Source organism: Aotus nancymaae, unplaced genomic scaffold (assembly GCF_030222135.1).
Source record: "Aotus nancymaae isolate 86718 unplaced genomic scaffold, 86718_ANA_hifiasm-v0.15.2.pri h1tg000108l, whole genome shotgun sequence".
NCBI classification, from domain to species: domain Eukaryota; kingdom Metazoa; phylum Chordata; class Mammalia; order Primates; family Aotidae; genus Aotus; species Aotus nancymaae.
In genome coordinates, this window is record NW_026988523.1 from 4,048,850 (window position 1) to 4,076,575 (window position 27,726).

A 27,726-nucleotide genomic window follows, 5' to 3' on the forward strand; every position below is an offset into this window, starting at 1 on the left:
GCTGTTAGGTTCCGCTCATGAAATCCTTGCCTAAGCCAATGTCTAGAAGGGTTTTTTCAATGTTATCTTTTAGAATTTTTATAGTTTCAGGTCTTAGCTTTAATTCTTTAATCCATCTTGTGTTGATTTTTGTTCATATAAGGTAAGAGATGAAGATCCAGTTTCATTATCCTACCTGTGGCTAGCCAGTTATCCCAACACGATTTGTTGAAAAGGGTGTCCTTTCCCCACCCTATGTTTTTGTTTGTTTTGTCGAAGATCAGTTGGCTGTAAGTATGTGGGTTTGTTTCTGGGTTCTCTATTCTGTTCCATTGGTCTACGTGCCTATTTTTATGCCAGTATCACGCTGTTTTAGTGACTATGGCCTTATAGTATAGTTTGAAAGCAGGTAGTGTGATGCCTCTAGATTTGTTGTTTTTGCTTAGTCTTGCTTTGGGTATGTGGGCTCTTTTTTGGTTCCATATGAATTTTAAACTTTTTTTTTTCTAATTCTGTGAAGAATGACGGTGGTATTTTTATGGGGATTGCACTGAATTTGTTTATTGGTTTTGGCAGTATGGTCATTTTCACAATATTGATTCTACCCGTAACCATAAGCAGGAGACGTGTTTCCACTTGTTTGTGTCATCTATGATTTATTTCAGCAGTGTTTTGTAGTTTTCCTTGCAAAGGTCTTTTAACTCCTTGGTTAGGTATATTCCTAAGTTTGTTGGTTTCTTGTTGTTGTTGTTGTTTTTCAGCTATTATAAAAGGGGTTGAGTTCTTGATTTGATTCTCCACTTAGTTGCTGTTAGTGTGTGGAAGAGCTGCTGATTTGTGTTCATAATTCCAGTACCTGGAAATTTTGCTGAATTCTTTTATCAGTTCTAGGAGCTTTCTGGAGGAGTCTTTAGGGTTTTCAAGGTAAACAATCATATTGTCAGCAAACAGAGACAGTTTGACTTCTTCTTTGCTAATTTAGATGCCCTTTATCTCTTTCTCTTGTCTGATTGCTCTGGCTAAGATTTACAGTACTATGTTGAAGAGGAGTGGTGAGAGTGGGTGTACTTGTCTTGTTCCAGTTCTCAAGGGACTCCTTTCTGTGTGTCTTCTTTGGAAAATATTTTATTCAGGTCTTTTGCCCATTTGTATTTGGGTTATCTGATTTATTTTTATTTATTATTTATTGCCATTGAATTGCATGAGTTACATTTTGGATATTAACCCCTTATCAGATTTATGTTTTACAAATATTTTATCCCATTCCATAGTTGCATTTTTTTTATTTTGTTAATTGTTCTCTTTGCTGTGCAGAACCTTGGAGTTTGATGTAGTCCCACTTGTTTACTTTTGCTTTCGTTGCCTGTGCTTTTTATGTCATATCCAAAAAATCTTTGCCCAAACCAATGTAAAGAAACTCTTTCCCTATGTTTTCTTCTAGGAGTTTTACAGCTTCACATCCTTCCATTTGTCTTTAATCCATTTCAAATCAACTTTTGTATACGGTATGAGGGTCCCATTTCATTTATTTGTTTGTGGATAGTCAGTTTTCCCAACACCATTTATTGAAGAGACTATCCTTTACCCACTGGAAACTCTTGGCTCCCTTATCAAAGATTAGTTGACCATATATTAATTAGTTTATTTCTGGGCTTTCTTTTTCATCAGATTTGTCTGTTTTTATAGAAATCCATACAATTTTAACTACTTAATTTTATATGATAGCTTGAAATCATAACTGTGATACCTCCATGTTGTTTCTCAAGATTGTTTTGGCTATTGGAGGTCTAGTTCTCCTGTTTCTTGGAAAAAAGAATAACAAATTTTTAGTGGAATCCCTTTAATTACCACTTTAAAGATTAAATGGTTGTATTCAACAGCTGCACATTGTCCTGCAGTGGTTCTTATTCTATAGTGTAAGTTTAGTCATTCTTTAATAAGACCTTATTTAAATCACCCAGCTGGCATTTTTATAGGCAATCTCCACACTGAGTAGATGGGACTTAACAGTTATATTGGTGTACAGAAGTGCATCTGGTAAAGAGCACACCTAACAAAATGCTGTCTGGAAATGCAAATTATATAAGCATAGTGGTTGACTGTCAAAGACCTCCACTTAGGCAAACATACTATTGTAGATTTAAATTACAATTTGGTCTCAACACTTCTAAGAACTCTTGAGTGTGTTTTCCACTCCGATTTGGTTCCTTTAATCTCTGTAAAAGGGAGAAGTACACATGCTATTATGAGTCTCACTGCTCTGTATTCATTAATTCTTTTTTTTTTTTTAAAATGTGGTACTTAGGCACATGAAGCTAGAAGCCTATTGGATGTATACTCAGGTCTGTTAAGTAATCAATCTGTGATCCTGGCCATGAACTCCAGGTATGATAAGCTATTATGCTCTCTTATTGCACTAACTGGATGTATTTAAAATGTTATATCTTTAAAAACATACAATTGTGAAAAATAAGAATTTACTCCAAATTCCACCATCATAATTTGGCAACTATTATTTGTTTCTCATACTCTTTCTCAGTCTTTCTGTATTGCATAGACATGCAGATAATCTTTCTAGCTTCTGAGGCAAGCTTCATTTGCCATCAATTTGAAGATGCATCTCAATGTAAGAAGTACTAAGATGTGAAAAATATATTATCAATCATTACAGAAACTGTGGCAGTAATATAGTTCAGTTGTTTAAGCTTAGCATGGCTTTGTGAAATTGGCTGGAAATGTAACTACTCTTTGCATTTTATGATTACGGAGAAATGTATTCTGATTTCTAAATAACTGTTTATAGATAATATTTACAAAGAAATTCATTTATATTTAAAACATTATCATTTTTAAGAGAATATTTAAGACTCATCTGTCATATAAAGCCAAAAGCTGAACCTCATTTTTGCTTATCACTAAGAAATAGCCACTAAATTTTGATTACATTTGTTCTCTCATCATTCATAATTACGCCTTTTTTCTTGTCAGCTTTGTGGATCCCTTACTGCAGCTTCAATCTCAGTTGAAGAAAATGGAGTCATCCTTTAGAATGCTAGTTGCCATGCCAAGTCTTGACAAAGTAAAAGAAATGGGGAGCAGCAATGAGGACATTGAGGACCTGGAGGTAACATTTTTCTTCCTTTAATCAATATAGGACATTATTACACATCACAGCAATCCTGCAGAATATGTCTCAGCCCGTTACAATCTTTATAGTCCTCCTCTTCACTCTTTTTAGTTATAATAGTCAGTGCACTAATCTATACCCCTGGACCACTTGTGAATTCTACAACCTATGGGATTTTAATGGATTCTATAGGATTTATAGGAGCAAATGGATAAAGATATTTTTGGTTAATTGGTTTAGAAAGAATAGGGAGTTTGCTGGCAAGTCCCTCAAAGAACAGAATAGGAAAATAGAAAGATGGAAGTAGGAAGAATCCTATAGTAAGATTAGCAAACATCTGTGGTCTCCATTGCTTTACCATTGCTATACAGTGAATTTGCTCTATAAGCTAGAGAAGAAATTCATGGCATATGGTATAAGGTGAGGTCTCAGCATAGCCACCTCTTTCCTTTCTTCAGTTTGTAGAGAGAATTTAGAACACTCAGATGCAAAACTATCAGGTAATTATTTCTTTTTATAAGAGCTTCTATCTCAGAGAATTATAGTCTTTTCTGCAATTGATGCAAGGTGACTTTAATGTAGAAACTTTCTTGGCTATATTCCTATTCCCAAACATGCAATTCTTTTCCAACTTGACCTCTTCCAAATATTCCTAAGTGGCTACCTGGGAATACCCAGAGATACTTTTACTTTTTACTGCTGAAGACCACTCTGGTAGTTGGGAGAAGAAAAATAATTTCTGAGTTAAATAAAAACCCTTCTTCCAATACTAGAAAGAAAAAAATGTGTTGTTCTATAACATTTCAACATCCAAATGCCCCACATTTATTAATGTTACGTATATTTTATATATCAGTTATTCACACATGGAAATTTCCAATGCCCACATAGAATACAATTTTCAGTACCTACATAATGTGTGGAACAATAAATCTTACTATTTCCATCTATTTAGATATAAAATGATTCAATATTTTATTATTATTATATTTGAGACAGAGTCTTGCTCTGTCACCCAGGCTAGAGTGCAATGGCACTATCTTGGCTCACTGCAGTCTCCACCTCCTGAGCTCAAGCAATCCTTCCACCTCAGCCTCTCAAGTAGCTAGGACAACAGACATGCACCACCATGCTTCGCTAATTTTGTTTATTTTTTGTAGAAATGAGGTCTCACTATGTTGCCCAAGCTGATCTCAAACTCCTGAACTCTAGTAATCCTCCCGCCTTGGCCTCTCAAATTGCTGGGATTATAGGTGTGAGCCACTGTGCCTGGTCTGACTTATATTTAAATATGATGTTTGGGTAACTTGTAGGTGTCAGCTAAAATAAGAACCAAGTCACATCATGCTTGAGTCTTCTATTTAAAATCACAAAGGCATAAAAGTCTATTTTTTTTTACAGAAATATAGTAATTAGCAGCACTTAAAATAGCAATTACTGTCCACTTCCATCAGAGCTATTCAGGCAGCTATTCACAAATTATTCCTTTCAATGAACTTAAAGCAACAGTTAGAATAAAATATATTTGTGTTATTACATTTTAAAAGACAATGGAAAGTCGAAAAGTATATGTACAAGAATATCTCAAAACATGCTGTAGAAAGATAATCTATAAACAGCTAAAGCAAGAGAAAATGTAAAATTTTAAAGGTGAGAATTTTTCTAAATGTTCATCATTAAAACAGTAAATAAAACTTTTTATAAGTAGGGGGAAATCTATTAGCCAAGCCTATGTTCTTTTTGAAACTGAACTTAAAATCAAGCATCCAATAAAAATAAATCCAACACATTGAGTTCTCAAGCAAAATCACATTTAAGCACAAACAATATTGAGGAAATGCATTCATAAGCACAGAAAAGCAAGTTTTTATAAAATTAAATTTTAACTTTTCCTCCTATAAATATGGTAGATGCTTATTACAGAAAATTTAAAGATTATAGAACATCACTAAATAAGACATACTCATTGTACTTCTCAAAGAAAATTACATTTTTATGTTTTCATTTGTCTTTTTTCTTTGCGTATTTTTAAATATCTGAGATAATGCTAAAATTCTTTAAATGTTTGTGGCATTTTACAATTTGATGTTAAGTATTTTCTGTATCACTCACTGATTGATTTTCAAGGAACTGAAACCCAATTAAAAGTAACTTTTAAGTAAGAAAAAAAACTATAGACATTAGGTAAAGTTTTATCTAAGCCTGCTGACTGTGCAATGTTTCTGTGTTTCAGAATTTATACCAAAATATTTTAAATATGTTTGAGAACAGTCTTCTGAACTTAGTATCTACAGACTTCTACAAACTACAGATCTTAAAGGTAAAGGGGAAAAAAGTAGTTTTATTTTCTTGTCATAAAGCTAGTATGCTTACTATGCTTCATTATTTTATCATTTGCTATATTTGCGTCTCCTTCAAGTATTTGACAGCCGAAAGTTTTTCTTTACCACCAAAGAGTGAAACGAAGTCACTTCCCTTTATTTGAATTACAGAGGCACACTTTTAGGAATTTAATTTGGGGAGGACAGCATCAACAGGTATTTGAGAAACCAGGTCTCATATGGTGATACATGGGTGAACACAATATGAAGTAGCAGAGAATAGCATTAGAGAGTAGTATTAGCCTAAACTACCCTCGAGTTCACATAACAGTGAAACTATGCTGTGTAACTGTATGCATCCTTCTTCCTCATCAACTCAGGTGCTAAAGAAAATGCTGAAATTCTACTTTCATGGATAGTACTGTATCTAAAGAACACCTAACAACAATTCAAAATCCTATTTTTCACAACTGAGACCTCACTGCATTTTTAATGTCCCAACCACAGACAGATGGTCTTCACATATATAGTCCCCACTAGAGACCAAGACTGCACTGCATGTCTTATGGTCCTCAATTTTGCATTCCTAACATGTTGGCATCAGAGACCAACTGTCTGGAAGTACTGGAAAAACAGATTCATTTATCTTACCAGGAGCATCTATGAGTTGTACAAATCATAAATACACACAAGTAAAAAAAAAAGCCGTATTGGTATTTATGAAGACAAAAAGGAATGTGAAGGAAAATAAAATGTATTGGGCTAATTTGTGCCTAATTTGAGCCAACTTGTTTTGTGCATTTAAAAAATGTTATCCATTGGCTAGCCATATGCAGAAGATTGATATTGGATCCCTTCCTTACACCATACACAAAAATTAACTCAAGATAGATTAAAGACTTAAATGTAAAACCCAAAACTATAAAAATCCTGGAAGACAGCCTAGGCAATACCATTCTGGACATAGGAATGGGCAAAAATTTCATGAAAAAGATACCAAAAGCAATTGCAACAGAAGCAAAAATTGGCAAATGATATCAAATTAAACTGAAGAGCTTCTGCACGGTGAAAGAAACTATCAAGAGAGTAAACAGACAACGTACAGAATGGGAGAAAAATTTTGCAAACCATGCATCTAACAAAGGTCTAATATTTCGTATCTATAAGGAACTTAAATTTACAAGAAAAAAGCAACCCCATTACAAAGCGTACAAAGGACATCAACAGGTATTTTTCAAAAGAAGACATACCTGTGGTTAACAAGCCTATGAAAAAAAGCTCAACATCACTGATCATTAAAGAAATGCAAATTAAAACCACAATGAGATACCAACTAACACCAGTCAGAATGGCTATTACTAAAAAGTCAAAAAAACAATAGAGGCTGGTGGGGTCGTGGAGAAAAAGGAATGTTTATACACTGTTGGTGGTAGTGTAAATTAGTGCAACCATTGTACAATACAGCATGGTGATTCCTCAAAGACCTAAAAACAGAAATACCATTCGACCCAGCAATGCCATTACCGAGTATAACATATCCGGAGGAATATAAATTGTTCTATCATAAAGACACATGTACCCATATACTTGTTGTAGCATTACTCACAATAGCAAAGACATGGAATCAAGCTAAATAGCCACCAATGGCAGACTGGACAAAAATCCTGTAGCACACATACACCATGTGATACTATGCAGCCATACAAAGAATGAGATTCTGTACTTTGCAGGAATTTGGATGGAACTGGAATCCATTATCCTTAGCAAACTAATAGAGGAACAGAAAACCAAATGCTGCATGTTCTCGCTTATTAATGGGAGTTAAGTGATAAGAAAACATGACACATATTGGGGAACAACAGATACTGGAGCCTAACAAAGGGTGGAGATTTGGAGGAGAGAGAGAATCAGGAAAAATAACTAATGGTACTAGGCTTAATACCATGAGTTTCTCTATATAAAAACCTGCACATGTATGCCTGAGCTTAATTAAAAGTTAAAAAAAAAAGTTATCTTCACAATGATTGTAAATCCTCCTCTTCCCCACTCATGCATGCTTTTTTATTCACCCCACGCCACTGTCAGTAGCTTCCATTTATTGAGCTAAGCATTGACTCCCTATCAGGCACTAAACTGAATATGTGGGTTTTCTCATTTAATCCTTAAAATAATCCTTTGAGGGGATTACTATTATTTCTTTCATTTTGCAGATAAAAAAATAAAAACAGAGAAAGGAGGAATAATATGTATAATGCTAATATGTGGAGAAGCCCCTCTAACTTGGAAGCCTGTTACTTAACCACTTTGTTAATACCTACCATGCCTCAAAGCTCCCCTCATTCTCAAAAAGGGCTGAACCTCACTCCTGAAAATGACAAGGCAGAGGTTGACCCCTCTAAGATTTAGAAACTCTTTCACCTTAGGAAATAGACATCAGTTTTTACAATGGGAGTAAGAGAAAGCGAAGAGGTTTGGCCAACCATTGACATAAATATAGTAGACCCTGACAGATGGCCTTAAAAAAGACTATTAATGGCGATTGGCATATGAGGCATATGCAGTATTCTTCCCCACTCACGGGTGTAAGGGTGTCCCTGCCTCTGAGGATTAAGAACAACTAGAAGGTACAGCAAGACAGAGTTGAATAAAAACGTGCAAGAACTTTCTCACCAACCTACCTCCAGTAATGTACTCTCTAACTATGAGCCAGAATATGTGAGTGGTGAATCGGCAGAGGAATTCTGGAATAAGATGATACTGCAGATTCAGACAAGATTTTAAGTCTCTTTTAAAGTTAAAAGGCAGCTTGTCATTTAAAAATAAAAGGGAGAATACATACTTTGAAAGAAAAAGAGGAGGCAAAGCAGCTGATAATCGTATCACAGCTTCATGCTGAACTTTTCATGGTGCCTAACGCAGTGACTATTATAGTGGATATTAGTAACTATTTTTAATACAATAAAATAAAATAAAACCCAGATACAGTTTCTATAGTAGATGAAGTAGTATGTTAGATGCTTATTGTCTGTGTTTTTAAGATAAATGTAGGTTGAGTGTAAAATAATCAGGAGGCTGTAGGAATGCTTGAATTGGTGAAGTCAGAGAATAGAGGAAAGGTTCTTGGAAAATGAAAAGTTCATGGTTCTATGGTGACTTTTGTGTTTCCAACAGGAAATGCTTGTGTGGATGAGTGAAGATAGCTCATACCTGCAAGACAGAATAATGATGATGATCAACAGGGTGTTAAGATTTGCAGCCTGGAAAGCCAGAGGACGTGTAAGTCACACAGTATAACAATGCCACCTGATTCTGAAGACTGCATTTCTATAGTGCTGCTTTCCATGTCTTGGGTCCTAAGAGTACTTGACAGCTCCTTGGTACTATTGTACTGGTAGGTTGGTTGGGATTTCAGAAAAGGAGTTAATATCCTATATGACTTTGTGCCAATCAGAACAGAGTTTCTCAAACAATTGGTTAAGATACATTATCCTTTATGCAAACAGCATGAGTATGTCAAAACCAGATGCTTGCCGACTCTGAAATTTTCTCTGTAGACCAGTTCGTAATTTCGTAAATTCTTCCAACCTTACCTGTCTTCTTATGTACTTTTCCTAAAATAATTTGAACGTTGTTATTTAACTATTTTAAATTTACACAAGTAATCCTCAAGTTTTCACTGTGAAACATGTTAGAGGTAGGGCATAAGTCTTCCTTTACTATCCTCTCCACACCAACCCCGTCCTTAGCCATGTCAGCATGATGTGTGTCCTACCAAACCACTTTTAACGTATACATCTACATATACCTACACACACTGAAATACATAGCTTTATTACTTGTTGTTTCTTAAGTTATTTTTACATATGGTTCTGCAATTTGCTTTTTTCACTGAAACAATACATCCTACAGATATTTTTATGTCAACATATGTAGATTCATTTTATTATTTAAAATACAGTACATAGCCCATGTTTTTGACATATTATGATCTGTTTACCTATTTTTCAGTTAATGGACGTTAAAGTATCATTTAATTGTTTCTGCTTCAAACAATACAAAATGGGCATCTTTGTGCAAGTACATGAATGTGTACCTGGAAATACTTAGTAAGATAACAGTCAGATAAAGAAGTATGATAAGTTAAAGTTTAGTAACACAAAATTGTCCACCAATTTGCATTCGTGTAAATATTAAAGGGCCCATTTCCCCACACCTTCACAAACACCGGGATACAATCAGACTTTTTAATTTTTGTGTTTCAGAGGGAGAACAAATAGTTATCTCATAATAGCCAATATTTACTGAGTTTGTCTCTACTTCGAATAACATTGTGGCCTGCCTTCTCAGACAGCTTATACTACCTGGGAACATTTCTCTTTTGTGGATACTGTATATTCAGCCTCTGTTTCCCAATTCATCCTTCACAGTGATTTTTAAACATCCTCTGCTAATTACTTACTAAGAAACATACATTCATGATGTTATATTTATCCACTTTCTCCTGCTTGTTCAAACAGTCCCCAGATTTATGGAGATGAAGAATCTAGATTAGCTTTGTAATATATCTGAGTTTTTACCAGGTTGTTTAAACTCAGCTTTGGAACATAAGATAATTTACTTGGATAGGGGATACAGTGCAGGATGTTCTTTGCATCATGCAGATTCCCTATTTTAGTGTCCAAAAGAGAGACAGAATGGCTTATTTCAATCTTCTGATTCTCTGATCTTGGAAGGCAGCCTTTCTGTAACTTCTAAAATAGCTTGAGTTATCCATTTAAATGCCTAGAGGGTTCACCACTGAAAATTTTGTAAATGAGTCTTGAGATTAAGGGTATCTCACCACTCAAGACTGTTTTCTGCACAGCTCCTAAAATGTGTTATATACGCAGCAAGTATTTGATGACAGTTGTTTGACTAGGGCCTAGTCACATGTTTCTCTCTGCATTTGATATATTCTAGTGAGTTCCACTCAAGTAGTAGATAGACATTTTGGAGTTTCATCTTTTATCACCTCCTTCCATTACTGTAGTACAGTTTACTGTCCTACGCACACATCCCATTCTTCAACTGCAAAGGAATAAATATGTAACAAACTCACATGTGTAGCAGAAAATTCTCATAAATTGTTAGGTGAGGGTTCCTAGCCATAACTCAGATTTGTTCGAGAACTCAAATGGAATAAGCTATTACTCTGTTCTGCAATGTTCACTAAGTGCCACCAGGTGGAAGTACTTCAGCATTTTTCAGAACACTGAAACTGTCTAGAGCTAGAATCAACCAGCTCATCACAATCGGGGAAGCATAAAACTTCACTGTTAGCTTTCTCTTTAAAATAATGTCTTGTAAAGATGATAAGGCCAGTGCAATTAATTGGGGAGGCAAATATACAAAACAAAAAAAAATTTAAAATATTGTGGACAAAGATTCCCACAGCCCTAGTCTGTGCATCTCTCTATCTGACAAACTGTAGATCATCAATGAATATTTGTTCTACCCTTCTCTAAGTGCAGCCACCTCATTTGCTCTCTGGTACTGTTCCTACATTGGATAGACTATTTTCTTCATAATAACTCTAGCCTAGGTCCTCCAGAGTGTCACAGATTCTTGTCCTATTGAACAATTCTATCATTTTTATCTTGTCATAAGTATTTTTAAAGTGATAATTTGTCTGACATGACTCATGTGTCCATCAGGGTAGAGAAACTCCTACACTCAAAACACATATTTCTTCAATTAAACTTTCAACAGGCAAAGAAAGGTAAGTTAAGCATGCCAACTTACAGCATTAGCAGAAAGATTTTTTCCCTAGCTTTGTTCCTTTGCCACATCAGCATTTAAAAATGAATGGAGGATTCCAGCTAAATCTAACAAGTTGTCCACATGTTTATATCCTACTTATCCAGAGTTCTCACAAAATGATGGTAATAAAAATTTGTTAAAGGTATAAATACACAGCAATAAAGAAAATTAATGAAGTGTTTTCAATGGGCTAGTGATGCCAACAAATTTCTAGAAGACATATTAGGTAGAAAATAAAACCTGGAAGGAGAACTGAATGGTGGGAACCCATGAGCAGTAGGATGGGAGTTAGCTGAAAGAAAAGCAGTCTTCCCTGTAGAACCCTAGAGTGAGTTATGAAAGGCCAAATAATGATAAGAGGTGGGAGTCAAAGGCAGGCTGAAAACATATGCATTAATTCAAAGGATTAATTGGAAGCATATACAGAAGAACCTATGTTGTCTCCCATTCCTCTTGACACACATTGGCAGACAGAAGTTGAAAATCTTATTTTGCAAAAACCATTGTTAAGTTCCCTGAGAAAAGACTCTTGCATTCTGTTTAGACATACTACAGCATGATCCCAGTCTCCACTCCTAGCTGCTCTAAAACAAAGTATACCAGGCGGCAAGTCTTGCTCACACACAAAACCCCATCAAGAGGCATTACATCCTTAAATGAGAAGCAGAAACCATGCTTTGCGAAATTTGGGGAAACTTTCCAAATAAAAGAGACAGACAAAGGTAAATAAAGAAAAATATTACTATTAAAACAGAGAGATAGCTCATGCCTATAACCTCAGTGCTTTGAGAGCCTGAGGCAGGAGGACTCTTGAGCCCAGGAGTTCTAGGCTGCAGTGTGCTATGACCACATCACAGCACTCTAGCCTGGGTGACAGAGTGAGACCCCATCTCAAAAGAAAAATTACAAATAAAAATATTTTTAAAAATAAAAGAGATAATGCAGGGTAGAGATGAGAAAGACATATGTACATGCCGAAAGGGGATATGACTAAAGTGAGCATGACCTAGACACTGAATAATTTTACCTAGTCACAGTGACACCATATTATTGATTTTCAACTTTTAGGATTAATCTATAAACCAAGCACAGGGAAACTTAAATGAGTCACTGAATACAGTGTAAATTTTATGAGCTCAAAAATGCAAAAATAAAAGTGCAGAGAATAGTTTACTGGTTCTCCAACAAGTTAAACACAGAATTGTCATTTGACCTAGAAATCTTAGGTATATACCTGAAAGAATTTAACAGGTGTTCAAACAAAACTTGTACAAAGTATTCACTGCAACAAAATTCACAATAGCTGAAAAGTGCAAACAATCTAAATGTATATTAACAGGTAAATGAACAAATAAAATGTAACATACTCATATGGCATATTACTCACTCAAAAAAAGGAATAAAGTTGTATACATGCTACAACATGCATAAACCTTTAAAACACTATACTAAGTCAAAGAAGCCAGGCACAAAAGGCTACATTTTGTATGATTCTACTTATGTTCTTATTGTTGTTATATTTTAACCTATTATTATATTCCTATTCTGTTTTTCTGTTCTATGAAACAAGAAACAAAAGCAGTAACATATTATTAAAACACAAAGGTAGAAGAATTAAAAATAATATACTATGATAAGTAATGTTCTCTATTGAGAGAACTATGGCAAAGTGGAGGGATGGAATTGAGACAGACAATGTCTCAAACTGATATTAGAAACAGAAGCAAAGGTACATTGTTTAGAGAAATAGGAGTGACTTCCAGAAGCAGCAGCTGAAAATGTTACAATTGGTTGCTTCTGGAATCTAGCACTTAAAACTATCATTATTGCTAAGATAAGGGACTGGAGAGGCCAGATCTACAAAGAAAGGGCACAGTAAAAAGGGCCAGAAAACTCAGCAGGAATATTTAGGTTTAGGAGTGAATACTGAGAAGCTACTTTTCTCCAGTTTTTAACTATTTGTTTCTTTTTAGTGCTTGGGTAGATTTTCTATAAAGGCAGGATATATCATACTGAAAGCTCTCAAAATCTTGTCTTAGAGGAGGGGTAAATGTGGCTGTCACACTTCTGAAGGGGCTGTGCAGGATCAGTGTGCTCCACTATCCATGCTGCCTTACTCCTCTCTCAGCCTACCCTGGGTCAGGTCCCACTCCTGCAGCATGCCTTTTTAGTTGGTGACAGTAACTCTGCTAGAGACATACACCTAGATAGATCCTAACTGGCAAACAGAACAGAAGGAAACCACTAGGAGCTTCATTAACAAAAACATCTATGAAGAACTACACATCTAACAAGTTCCTAAGCAGGGATAATCAGAGGACATTTGAGGCAAAACCTGTAATGTAAGATGACTGTAAGGCCAATCCCCTGTAAGTGGTGCTCAGCTTCAGTAAGTTAAGCTATGAGAAGTACTCCTCTTTTCTCATGCCCAGTAGTGAGAGAAAACTTGCTCCTTTTTCTCATGCCTATACACAATGATGGTTTTTAAGATCTTGCCATCAAGTGTAAAAAAAAAAACTTGGAATACAAACCGAAAGAAGAGGACATCCAGGGAAAGAGAGCATTTTTCCCTAGGGCCTAGAGCAGAGGCACTGCTACCATCTGCTCCCAGATTCTCCTAAGCCACACAGCGGCTAAAAGGGGAAGGACCAAGCCACTCTTCGTATGGGTGGAAAAGAATACAAGGAGAGTATCCATGGAAGAAAGAAATTTATAAACTCTCTTCTCCTACTGAGACCATCACTGCCCACATCACAATTCAATTACGGCCTTGGCCCATGACCCAGATGACCCAAATCACTTCACACTTCTTCCTTAGGAATTTCTGTGTGTGAGAGAGAGACAGACAGAACAAGCAGGGAGTGGTGAGTTAAGCCATATGAAGGGCAGGGAAAATGGGGCACGAAGAAGGTCAAAAGAAGCAGAAGCAGGCCTTGGATCCCCCTAGAGTTTACCATCAACAATTGCTCCAATCATCAAAGCCTCTAGCTAAGAAAAGTAACCTTGTCTTGGAGGCAAGAACTATTTGCAAGCCATGCTGCCAGTTTACCAAATCTACATGTGGTCAGAGCCCTTCTTTGTCTAAAAAAAGACACACAAAATTGGTAAAGGGCACTCATACTTTCATAAAAACAAATGTCCCTCTACCTTTCCTCTTTTCTCTCTCTACTCCCTTCTCTCTTTGGATTTGATCTAGCCAAACAGGTCTATTAAGATGAAAGTTAAATATTTGATCAGTCTAAGTGTTGAAGAAGTTGCAGAAGGAAATACAGAAATGTTCTGGTAGTAGCTTTGACATCAAAAGCAAATGCTCTGTATTTAAAAAAATGAATTTCCCTGAGAGGAATCAGAACAACTTCCAGAGGAAAAGTCATACCTCTTCAGTGACTTGCAAAAACACCTAGTGTTTCATATGTAAAGAAGGAAGCACTAAAGGTTTCAGAAATACACATCCACCTTAATTTCCATATCTTGGGAATTGGCTACCTGCAAATGGCTACCCACTTCATCACACAGAAACTAACATTAGTTGAGTCACTATTATGTCCAAGTACTTTTCTAGGAATGTTTCTTCTTGTCATCACTGTTACCCCTTACTTTCCAAAATAACAGTTAAAAAGTGGAATTTATTATCATCCTGTCATAATGAGGAAATTGAGAGTCAGTAACAGAGCCAGGATTTGATTACAGATATTGTAAATTCTGAAGCTTATCTTAAAATCTTAGTCTAATTTATAAGAGGATCAGATGCATGCAGACATCTCATGTTGGCTATGCATAGCAAATGCATGTTCTCCTTTGTTTCTCCATTAGACAAGTGTTGATGCTCCATGTTTGGGTGTCCTGGCAGCAGAGCTGTCTCTTTTGTGTTCCCATGATGATTCCTCGATTGCACAACAAGCATCATTGGGAATGTGTCACCTCTTTGACATTGCAAAGTGTCAGCATGGTAAGAATGGTTCACCATATTTTCTCAGGATTACTAAGAATCTGTTCCTCATTATTCAATTTATGGGTCCTGGGAAGGCTCTATGTTTGTAAATTTCTAAATCCTGCCCTAAGAGTCATAGCTCTACTTTCTAAAATGTGTCTGTCTTTTAATGTTTTTAGCATTGTTAAGAAATTCTAGTAATAGTGTGGTTTGTTCAAGATTTATAAAGCACTATGCTTACATTTCTTGGGTGTTAATGGTGGGGAAAGGAATGCTGGGTGGAGTCAGGGAGGAAAAGAAGGACAGAGTTTACCAATGGGACTTTAAAAATGATATTTTTCCATCTAATTGAGCATCTGATAGACTACTCAGGAGATTATTGCTTCAGTGGTGGAGAAAAATCAGTCTAAGATTAAAATAAATGTTGTTATGGTTTGTCTAACAAAGCATAAAAGCAAGACCTGAAAGTATTAAGCTATCTCCAAGTAATTTAATTGTATTTTAGAATAAAGCTTAAAAATATTTGTATATTGCGGCACTGTTTACAATAGCAAAGAGTTGGAACCAACCCAAATGTCCATCAATGATAGATTGGATAAAGAAAATGTGGCACATATACACCATGGAATAATATGCAGCCATAAAAATGATGAGTTCATGTCCTTTGTAGGGACATGGATGAACCTGAAAACCATCATTCTCAGCAAACTGACACAAGAACAGAAAATCAAACACCACATGTTCTCACTCATAGGTGAGTGTTGAACAATGAGAACACAGGGACACAGGGAGGGATGCATCACACACTGGGGTCTGTTGGGGAGCAAGGGAGGGACAGTGGGGCGATGGGGAGGTTGGGGAGTGATAACATGGGGAGAAATGCCAGATGTAGTTGTCAGGGGGAAGGAGGCAGCAAACCACCTTGCCATGTATGTACCTATGCAACAATGCTGTATGATCTGCACATGTACCCCAGAACCTAAAGTACAATAAAAAAAGAAAAAAAAAGAACACAAAGACTTAAAGGAGAAAATGAATAAATGTGTTTTAAAATTCTCCTCCTATGCACAAAGTTATAAAATAAAACTTGAAAGTAAACTGTGATAAGGATGAATCATCTAAACTCTAAAGCCAGCACTAAGATAATATAGCAAAGAGTTATATATAATAAGCCAAAATGGAGATAAAATGGAATCATAGAAAACAATTCAAAATAAGGTAAAAAAGAATAGAAAAAACAAACAAGAAAAATAGAAAACAAATAAGAAAAATTTTAAACCCATTGATAATAAATGTAAATGTTCTAAATGCCCCAAGTGAAGAGGCAGAGATTGTCACACTGAATAAAAAGCAAGCCTCAACTATGTGCTGCCTGTAAGAAACTCACTTTAAATATAAAACACAAATGAATTAAGTGTTAAAAGTCAGAAAATGATACAACATGTTAACAATAATAAAAAAGAAAATTGAAGTTGCTGTATTATATTATCATAAAAAGATATATTTTAGAGAAAAGGATTCTTCTTCCAGGGAAAAAGAAAGTCATTTCATAATGATAAAGGAATCAATTAATTAAGGAGACATAATTGTTTTTAAATAGATTTAGGGGTTGCAAATGCTGATCTGTTATATGGATATATTGAATAGTAACCATCACCTAAATAAAGTACATTTTACCAGTTAGGTACTTTCTCATCTCTCACTCCCTTTCACCTTCTCACTTTTATGAGTCTCTAATGTCTACTAATCTGCTCTGTATGCCCATGTGTACACATTATGTAGCTCCCACTTATAAGTGAGAACCTGTGGTATTTGACTTTCTGTTTTGAGTTATTTCACTTAAGATAATGGCCTTTTTTGCCTCAATGATCTGTCTAATACAGTCAGTGGGATGTTTAAGACTCCCATTATTATTGTGGGATATGCTGAAATCTCTCACTATTATTGTGTGAGAGTCTAAGTTACTTTGAAGATCTCTAAGAACTTCCTGTATGAATATAAGTGCTTCTGTGTTGGGTGCATATATATTTAGGGTGGTTAGGTCTTCTCATCAAATTGAATCCTTTACCATTTATGTAAATGCTCTTCTTTGTCTTTTTTGATCTTTGTTGGCTTAAAGTCTGTTTTGCCTGAAATTAGGATTGCAACCCCTGCTTTCTTCTGTTTTCCATTTACTTGGTAGAGTTTTCTCTATCTCATTATTTTGAGCCTATGAGTGTCACTGCATGTGATATGGGTCTCTTGAACATAGCATATCACTGGGTCTTGGTTCTTTATTAAGCTTGCTACTCTGTGTGTTTTAATTGAAGCATTTAGCCCATTTACCTTCAAGGTTAATATTGACATTTATGGATTTAATCCTGTCATTATGATGTTAGCTGGCTAATTATGCAGACTTGTTTGTGTAATTGCTTTATAGTATTGCTGATCTGCATACTTCAGTGTGTTTTTGCTGTGGCTGGTACTGGTCTTCCCTTTCCATATTTAGTGCTCTTTTGAGGAGCTCTTATCAGGCAGATCAGTGGTAATGAATTCCTTTGGCATTTGCTTGTCTAAAAAGGGGCTTATTTCTCTTTTGCTTAGGAATTTTAGTTGGGCCAGATATAAAATTTTTGGTTGAAGTTTATTTTCTTTAAAATGTTGAGGCCAGGACTTTATGACCAAAACACCAAAAGCATTGGCAATAAAAGCCAAAATAGACAAATGGGACCTAATCAAACTCCACAGCTTCTGCATGGTGAAAGAAACAGTCAATAGAGTGAATCAGCAACCAACAGAATGGGAAAAAATTTTTGCAGCCTACCCGTCTGACAAAGGGCTGATATCCAGAATATACAACGAGCTAAAACAGATTTACAAGAAAAAAACAAACAAGCCCATTCAAAAATGGGCGAAGGATATGAACGGATACTTTACAAAAGAAGACATACATGAGGCCAACAAGCATATGAAAAAATGCTCATCATCACTGGTCATTAGAGAAATGCAAATCAAAACTACATTGAGATACCATCTCACGCCAGTTAGAACGGCGATCATTAAAAAATCTGGAGACAACAGATGCTGGAGAGGATGTGGAGAAATAGGAACACTTTTACACTGTTGGTGGGAGTGTAAATTAGTTCAACCATTGTGGAAAGCAGTGTGGCAATTCCTCAAGGACCTAGAAATAGAAATTCCATTTGACCCAGCAATCCCATTACTGGGTATATATCCAAAGGATTATAAATCGTTCTACTATAAGGACACATGCACACGAATGTTCATTGCAGCACAGTTTACAATAGCAAAGACGTGGAACCAACCCAAATGCCCATCAATGATAGACTGGACAGGAAAAATGTGGCAAATATACACCATGGAATATTATGCAGCCATCAAAAACGATGAGTTCGCATCCTTTGTAGGGACATGGATGAACCTGGAAACCATCATTCTCAGCAAACTGACACAAGAACACAAAATCAAACACCACATGTTCTCACTCATAGGCGTGTGTTGAACAATGAGAACACATGGACACAGGGAGGGGAGCACTATACACTGGGGTCTGTTGGGGGGAGTGGGGGGGACAGCGGGGGGGTGGGGAGTTGGGGAGGGATAGCATGGGGAGAAATGCCACATATAGGTAAAGGGGAGGAAGGCAGCAAATCACACTGCCACGTATGCACCTATGCAACAACCTTGCATGTTTTTCACATGTACCCCAAAACCTAAAATGCAATAAAAAAAAAAAAAGAATGTTGAGGCCAAGCACAGAGGCTCACATCTATAATCCCAGTACTTTGGGAGGCTGAGGTGGTTGGATCAATTGAGGCCAGGAGTTGAAGACTAGTCTGGCCAACGTGGAGAAACCTCATCTTTACTAAAAATACAAAAATTAGCCAGGCATGATGATACATGCCTATAATCCCAGCTACTCAGGAGGCTGAGGCAAAAAAAGTTGCTTAAACCCGGGAAGCAGAGGGTGCAACAAGACAAGATCACACCACTGCACTTCAACCTAAGTGACAGAATAAGACTTGGCCTCAAAAAAAAAAAAAAAAAAAAAAGAATGTTGATTACAGACCCCCAGTCTCTTCTGCCTTTTAGAGTTTCTGCTGTTACTCTGATGGGCTTCCCTTTGTAGGTGATCACTCTTTCTTTCTGGGTGCCTTTAACATTTTTTTTCTTCATTTTGATGTTGGAGAATCTGACAATTATGTGTCTAGGGGATGATCTTCTAGTGTAGACCTGTGCAGGGGTTCTCTGTATTTCCTGAATTTGACTGTTGACCTCTCTAGCAAGGTTGGGGAAGTTTTCATGGACAATATCCTGAAATGTTTTCTAAGTTGTTTTCTTTCTCTCCATCTATTGGAGGAATGGCAATGACACATAGATTTGACCTCTTTACATAATCTTGTATTTCTCAATGGTCTTGTTCTTTCCTTTACATTTTGTTTCCTTTTTTTCACTCTGACTATCTTAATTCAGAGAGCCAGTCTTCAAGTTTCAATATTTTTTCCTTAGCTTGGTCTATTCTGCTGTTAATACTCGCACTTGTATTGTGAAATCCTTGTAGTGTGTTTTTCAGCTCTATCAGGCCAGTTAGGTTTTTTATACTGGCTATTTCATCTGTCAGCTCCTGTATCATTTTATTGTGATTCTTAGTTTCCCTGGATTGGGTTTTGCTATTCTCTTGAATCTCAATGATCTTCATTCCTATCCATATTCTGATTTCTATTTCTGTAATTTCCGTTAACTCAGCCTGGTAAGAACCCTTGTTGGAGAACTACTACAGTTATCTTGAGGACATAAGACACTCAAGCCATTTGAGTTACTGGTTCTTTCTCAGCTCTGCATGAGGATATTCCTTTAACTGTAGTGTAGATTGAGTATAGTCAGTAGACTTCTTTTCTGGATGTCTTCAAGGGCTGAGCTTTGTGCAGGGTCTGTATTTGAAACTGACTTCTCATCTTTGGTTTCATGGATATGTTAGTGAGGTATTTTTGATGTTGAAGCTTTAGGGTGTGATCTGGTTGATGGCACTTAGGCATAGTGGTCAGTTGGTAGACTCTTGCTCAGTCATGACACCCCTATATTTCCTTACAGTTGCAGCTGTGCTTCTTCTCAGTGCTCTGAAAGTGTGGGCTCCTCTCCCACTTGAGTGTTGGCTTTAGATTATGGCTTGGCACTTCTGGGATGCCCACCACAACTTTGGGGTGATTTCAAGGTTTATGTTCCCTTCCCAACTTGGAGATAGCAGAGAAAGGGACCTCAGCATTCCACAACTTTATATTTACTTGAGAGAAATGAAAGCAATTGTTCATACAAACACTTACTGATACATGAATGTTCATAACACCCTTATTTGTAATAGCCCCAAACCAGAAACAACCTGAATGTCCATTAAGAGGCAAATAAATAAAGAGATTTGGGTATGTACATATAATAGAATAACATTATTCACTGGTAAAAAGGAACAAACTATTAATATGTACAACAACATGGATAAATCTCAATAGTTTTGCTGAGTGATCAAGAAGCCAAACCAAAAAAAAAAGTGTATACAGTATGATTCACTTATACAAAATTAGAGAGTACCAACTTGACAGAGAGCAGATGACAGGAAGTGGATCAGCAGTTGCCTTGGAGTCAGAGGATGGGTATGGGGAGTGAGGGGTTACAGAAGGGCATGAGGAAACTTTTGGAGGCAATAGATATGTTCATTTTTTCCCTGTGGTAATGTTTTATTGAGTGTATAGATATACAAAAACTTAACAAGTTGTACACTTAAAAATGTTATATGGGTTGGACACAGTGGCAGATGCCTGTAATTCCAGCACTTTGGGGGGCCTGGGCGGGCAGATCACTTGAGCCCAGGAGAGACGAACCTGGGCAACATAGTGTGACCCAATCTCTATGAAATATTTTAATTAGCTGGGCATTGTGGCATGTGCCTGCAATCCTAGCTACTGGGGAGACTGAGGTGAAAAGATCACTTAAGCCAGCAGGTCAAGGCTGCAATGAACCCTGTTTGCACCACTGCACTCCAGCCTAGGTGACAGAGTTAGATCCTATCTCAAAAAAGATAAAAAACAAAACAAAATAAATAAATGACAATTATATCTCTATAGAACTATTTTTTAAAAAACAAAATCATTTAAAACTCACTTTCTCTGGAACTGAAGTTATCTGCCCCTGAAGCTCTTGCTGAGCACTTCTGGCTTCCCTGATCTACTACTCCTCAGCATTTTTTCAAATGCCTCCAAGTCTACTCTCCCTGCCAACAGAACCTCCAGTTTGGCATTAGCTTTTCCAGCACACTGAACTGTGCGTTTGATGGTCTATATGTATTTGTTATCTTGTCAGCCTATTATTAAAAGTATTTGTCCTTCATTCATATTTCACATGGACTCTCTTAAATGCTTTATGAATCCTGGGTTAGTGCCATAATATTTTGTGAGACTAAACTATGAGCAGAGAGTTAAATAATCAGAAAACTTTAGCTCTCCAGAACTGGACAGGAAAAGAAAACTGGAAATACTAATGCCATAGAAGAAACCAGTGATCTTTTGCTTAACACAGCGGAAATTGGAAAAAGTAACCCTACAGACAGTAAAAGTCATAGCCTCCTGTTTTCTTCTGATGTAGAATTTCTTGCCAAGAAGTTTCGACAAGACAAACGTGAACTTGCTCAGGTAACTTAGCCCCCACTTTTTCCAGGGGCTTTGTTTATATGTATTATTATTCTTAGCAGCAATTTATTTCAACAAAGTTTATGTTGTTGTTATTTTTTCATTTCCTTTTAAACTCAGTGTGGTAAAATGTAAATGATTGTAGACCATTTAGTTTTCTGATTTTCATTTCTATTAATAATTATGCCTAGTATTACCAAATATGCTAATTTGTATTAATTCTCATAGAAAGCAAATGAGGTATTTCCTAGTTACACTTCTTTTTGTTTGGCTAACAAATAGTTCACTATAAATGGAGAACTTCTGCTTATTTAGAAAAATTAACAATTTACCAGTTAACAGAATTTACTCTGCAAACATCATAATGATACTGTGATTTTGATTTTGTTTAGAAGAGCTATTAAATGAAAAATAAAAATTTAAAAAGCCTATACGATAAACCTCAGTACCAAGTAAGTAGTTTTTACACTGTCTCAACCATTGGGAGAACCGTGAGGCTCTATAGTTGTATATACTCCCTCACCTTCTTCAAATTACATAAGTTTAGCCATAAGCTCCAGAAGTTATACAGCACTGGGGCCAGGTTGGGCTGTCCAGCACCTTCCAGACACACACACTGAGTTTAGCAAAACTTTCGGGGAAACCCTTTAGGCTAGCTCATCTCTTGGGATGGGAAGATCTAGGGTTTCCTCTTAAAACTACATGTATAAAGCAGTGTCTTCTTCCATGGCTGAGATTGGTAGAATTGTGGGAGGCTGAGGAGATACAGAAGCAGTACATCTAACATGATTTGGTCAAAAATACTGCATAGATGTCTTAAATATGTGGAAGCCCAGTGGTATATCTTTCCAAACTCAAAAGTTATTCTTTCCCACCTCCCCTCAAAAATCTCAAGCCTGGTTGACTACATTCATTTACATAAAGAAGCCAAGCATCTGTTTGTTTACTAGCAAATCTTCCCTCATCCTTCCATCCTCCACCCCAGTGTCCTGGAATTGAAATCCTGAGTACCATGACTCGGCTAGTGAACCTAGAACCAGCAGTCTGCTGGGGCCTCTTCCAAGCTGTTCATGAGACTTATCACAACCTCTATGTTGGTGTCCTTGCTCATCTGAGTTTAATGTCCGTCAGGTTTAAAAGTCCTTAGGCTTGGGGGAGGAGCCTTGAGTCCTTGTGTTCATGACCTATTATTCCCAATTGTGAGACCAAAGCAAGTCCAGCACTACACGCAGGAGCAGGAGCTGGAAAACCCAGAGATGGGACTTCCAGAAGTAGATGGAACAGGTAAATTGAGAGGATACAAGGTTATAGCAACAAGACCAAAAGGACCATTGCCAAAGATAAAGTTCAAAGCATGCAAACAGGAGTAGAAGCAGCAAGGTTGCTAGCCAAGGAAGCTGGAAGCAATGCACCATTAAACGGGAGCGTTGGACTGAAAAACAACAAACAAAAAAAACAATTCCCAAATGATAGCACTCTTTTTTTATACAGTGGTCAGTTGTAACAGAGGACATTGTCCTGCAAAGGATTCACAGAGAGCCACAAAAGTGTCATTAACTAAAAAATATATGTTTATATATGTTCATACCAAATAAACTAGTAGGGTAATATAACCACTTCAATATAATGAGGCTTTTGCTCCTTTTAAATTCTTACTCATGGGAATTTATAGAAAGAAATAACTCAAAATGACACCACTGTTTGTGAGAAGAGTTTCTTCACAGATTTATCAAAGCAAATGCCAAACATAGAGGAGTAAATGAAAATCTGTGGACTATTAATAGTATATTATGCAAACATTCAACTGAGTGGTATCTAGAACATATAACAACATGGTATAGTGGTAAGAAGCAGGAAGAGATAAAAATGACCTCTAAAGAGTCCAGCTGATCCTGTGTGATTGGTGTATTTCTGGAGAGTTATATATAGATCATATTTTACAAAGCAAACCTATAATTTTATGTAACCTACCATCACATCTTCACCTGTACATGACAGAAACTTCTAACACTAGCTCTAAGTTTCACTGGGAATTGCTTCTTATACAACTTTTTAGATAGATATTAAAGTAAATTTTTTTGTTGAGTAAGCAAATATTCAAAAGAGAGTATTCTGCCTCCCAATATTGTTTAAAAATCCAGTGTGATATAATTAAATCTGGCTTTCTTAAAGTAGGGCAAACTATGATATTCAGTCTACCTCACCAAGCCTTGGTTACCCTCCTCTAATTTTCTTCCATAGCTTTCCGAGATTCCCATCCATCACCCGTCTGCCCAGTGGGAGAGGAGCTAGTGATCATCATTTCTCATGCAGACCTTAGTCCTGCCTTATAACCAAAAGAGTAATACTCTGTCCCTTTAAAGAGGGTGCAAAAAAACTTTTATTGATTAGATTGGGTATCCTCTGTACTTGGGAGAATTACTTTTTTTTTCCATATAAAGGCAAAAAAATAAAATTTGGCTCATTTATCTTTCTTTAATTGAGAAATCTATAATCAATGTGATTTTGTTCCAATTTTACAATCTATGGATAGTCCTCTAACTTTAAAAAGGGATTGTTTGAATTGTAGTTCTTACACCTCAATCATGGACACAAAGGTCTTTTATTTCTTTCTGCTTCCTGATCCTTTTCTGTAAAAGAGGAACATCCATGCCTTTGAGTTCCCTCGACTTTCTCACCCTGTCGCCTCCTGCATCGTCTGCTTTCTTCATACTTGTTTCTGAACAAACTCATTTTCACACCTGAAGAAATTCATAATATTTGAACAGCTGAATTGCTTTAAAGTCAGAAGAAAATACAAATATGATTTCACTTGGATTGCAGTCATTTTTGTACCAACATTGTTGTAAAATATAATTTTTAATATTTGTCATAGATGAAGGAGCCTCCAACAAGGTGCATGTGGCCCACGGAAGTCCTGGCTCCTGAGCATCCCCCACCAAGTCTGAGTTTAGCTGTCTTATGTTGGTGTAGGGACTGAGGTCATGACTCTCCCTTTTTGGTTGCAGACAGTAGGACAAACCTTACTGCCTTCCTTGCTAACTGACTTTGTGTGGAGTCTCCTGATGAAACTCTCTTCACCTGATAATAAAATCGCATCTGAGGCAGCATCCATACTGATAGTGACTCTGACATTTCATTCTGAGAAGGTCACCATGGTAAGATACTTGACAATAAGCAGGAGAGCACAGGGTTTGCTTTCTAATGTGCATTTTTGCCTTTCTTGTATATCTACTGATTCTCATATGTACTTCTTGTCATTGTTCATTATATTACTTCAACAGAATGAGGTTTTTGGGTTTTTTTAAGTTTACTTGCTCTGTGGCTCAGACTGGAGTGCAGTGGTGAAACCTTGGCTCACTGAAGCCCCGAACTCCTGGGCTTAAGCAATCCTCCAAACTAAGCCTCCTAAGTAGCTGGGACCTACAGGTGTGTACCATCACACCCAGTTAATTAAAAAAAAATTGTAGAGATGGAGGTCTCGCTATGTTGCCCAGGCTGGTGTCAAACTCCTGGGCTCAAGCAATCCTCCCACCCTGGCCTCCCAAAGCACTAGCGTTACAGGCATGAGGCACCACACCTGGCCTGAGAATTGTTTGTGTGAAATATTCCAAGCATACAAACAATTTCAGAGAGTAAGTAATGAATGCTTGTCCACCAATCATATTAAATCATAATATTTTGCCATATTTGCTTTAGAATTTTTAAAGAAATACATTAATAGCAATAAAATAGTATAGCTGTAATTGAAATCCCCTGTGTATCCCTTAAGGAGAGATTTCAAAGACCCTCAGCTTGCCATAGAGCTGGCTATATAATTTGTGGGGTTCTGTGCAGAATGAAATCTGGGACTGCTTCTCACAACATGGGAAATGATGCTATTAACTGTATAAGCACAGGCAGTGTTTGCCTTTCCTCCACAGTCTCTCTCTCTCTCAATTCTTCACAGTGGTTTTATTTGCTACTTAATGTCTTCCTAAGCAAAAAGAACAGTTAACATTTTTTAGTCATGAGCACAGATTTTACTATCTATACATATATTGTGCAATGCCAGTTACAAATGTAAACATAGGATCATTTAACTCATATGCAGAATCACCAAAATAATGCCATTTGTGTTTCAAGCTCACACATGCATACATATTACATTCTTTTCAAAAGGGCAGAAACACTACACAAAAGTAGGTCAACTTTAAAAATTTCACTTTTTGTCATTCACATATCCTACCAACATTCTCTTCCTTCAGCTTATTGATGGGTAAGGAAAACCTGAAAGGAAAATAATTTATGGGCTACCCTCTCTCTTTCCTTCTATGTCACTTTCAGACTAAGTAGGAATTTTCTAAGTAGGTTAAAGTTTCAATAAGATGTTTATCTTGTTTTTCCACTGAGTTCCACATTATGGGTCCCCTGGAATTTTGTGAACACTACATGTGTATGGGACCACAGGAACAATGGCAGACTCACATATTGTATCTCCTCTGCTCCACTGTCCCATGGGACTTGATTTACAAAATACAATCACAAAGATAAAATTATTTAAAAGTTAAAGATGATAGTGGAAGAGCTTTAAACAAAGTAAGCGTATCTTCTCAGCATGGAGCCCTGTGCAAACATGTAGGTCACAGGCCTATGAAACCAGCACTGATGCTGACATGAGGAATGAACCTCCAGTTCCCTCTTCTGATACAGGAGTGAAAGGTGACTGAAAATAAACTGAAAAGTCTTACTCAAATTCATAGAGCAGGAAAGGGGAGGTGATGCTTTATATAGAACTCGCAATGCTGCTGCAGATGGGAGAATTCTGTAGTGCAAACACAACCACAGGGAGAGGTGGAGGGCAACGGTCATCTTAAAAAATCGAGTTCTCCTCTAGTGAAGTGGGAAAGAGCGCTCAAAGGAAGGTGAAATGAAACCTTATCAAGTCCCTAGACAGGAAGAGAGACAAAACAGAAAACTAGATGTGTAAAACTAGCCTCTGCTACAGTGAAATCACTAACCACAGAAAATTTGAACAAAATAGGCTCCTCAATTTATGACCCCACCCCAGCTCCCACAAGCAACTGGACTAATGAACACACTGGATTCTTGTCTTACACAGGGTTAGGTTCCAAAATGAGTTATAAGGCTAAAAATATCCCTAAAAATCCTCTAAATTGCATTTATAGTATATGGGCTTATAATCTCTAAATAATCCTAACACATCAAATATTCATCAAAAATTGAAACAGACTATCATTAATATAACTGAAGATAAATGAGCATAAATTTCTATAATTAAGCACCCAGTGACATAGGTGGTTTGCTTTAGAGGTATCTGCACTTAAACTAGGAAGAGGACAACTGAAAGAAGCTCTAAATCCTATAGTTGAAAGGTCTATGGAAAAGTGTAGTTCAACGTCTCTCATTTCTTGCTCGCCTTGGAGCCTATGTAGTTGGAAAAGCACCCTGCACTTTTTAACATTTTATTTATTTTTCTTTTGTTTGCCATAGAAAGTTGTACAGATAACTGAATTGTATGCGGCATAACTGCAGGGCAATGTAAATTTGCATCAACTAATTTTTCAGCTTATAATCTCTGTTAGACTAAAATTTATGATCTAGAATCACAAGAAATATTTAAGAAAAAAAAATGCAAAGGATTATTTTCAAAATAAGATGTGAGATGATCTGGGTGGATTAAATTTGATATTGATACACAGCCACTGATTTGAGACAAATTTCAGATCCAGCTAGAACTCTCCTTGTTCTTTAATGAGTAAAAAGAGGGGGAAAAATCAAACTAACATGGGGCCTATGAGTAGAGTTTGCAAGACTATAGCCTAGTGTTTACCATTCTGGGTCATTCCTCTGATACATGGTTCATCCCTTCAATATATGAACTCAAATCAT

At 36.6% G+C, this 27,726-nt stretch overlaps 1 protein-coding gene and 1 long non-coding RNA gene across 4 annotated transcripts in view; one reads left to right on the plus strand and one right to left on the minus strand.

Moving 5' to 3' along the window:
* LOC105711728 (uncharacterized) overlaps positions 1-27,726 on the minus strand; it is a 411,034-nt gene that overhangs the window by 208,492 nt on the left and 174,816 nt on the right. The gene's annotated exons all lie outside the window — the stretch shown is intronic.
* MROH9 (maestro heat like repeat family member 9) overlaps positions 1-27,726 on the plus strand; it is an 85,724-nt gene that overhangs the window by 9,582 nt on the left and 48,416 nt on the right. The window contains exons 3-9 of the mRNA XM_012444326.2: positions 2,285-2,364; positions 2,968-3,103; positions 5,340-5,426; positions 8,599-8,703; positions 15,040-15,175; positions 21,725-21,837; positions 24,843-24,992. Coding sequence (XP_012299749.2) covers positions 2,285-2,364; positions 2,968-3,103; positions 5,340-5,426; positions 8,599-8,703; positions 15,040-15,175; positions 21,725-21,837; positions 24,843-24,992 — 807 coding nt within the window. The remainder of the gene's footprint in view (positions 1-2,284; positions 2,365-2,967; positions 3,104-5,339; positions 5,427-8,598; positions 8,704-15,039; positions 15,176-21,724; positions 21,838-24,842; positions 24,993-27,726) is intronic.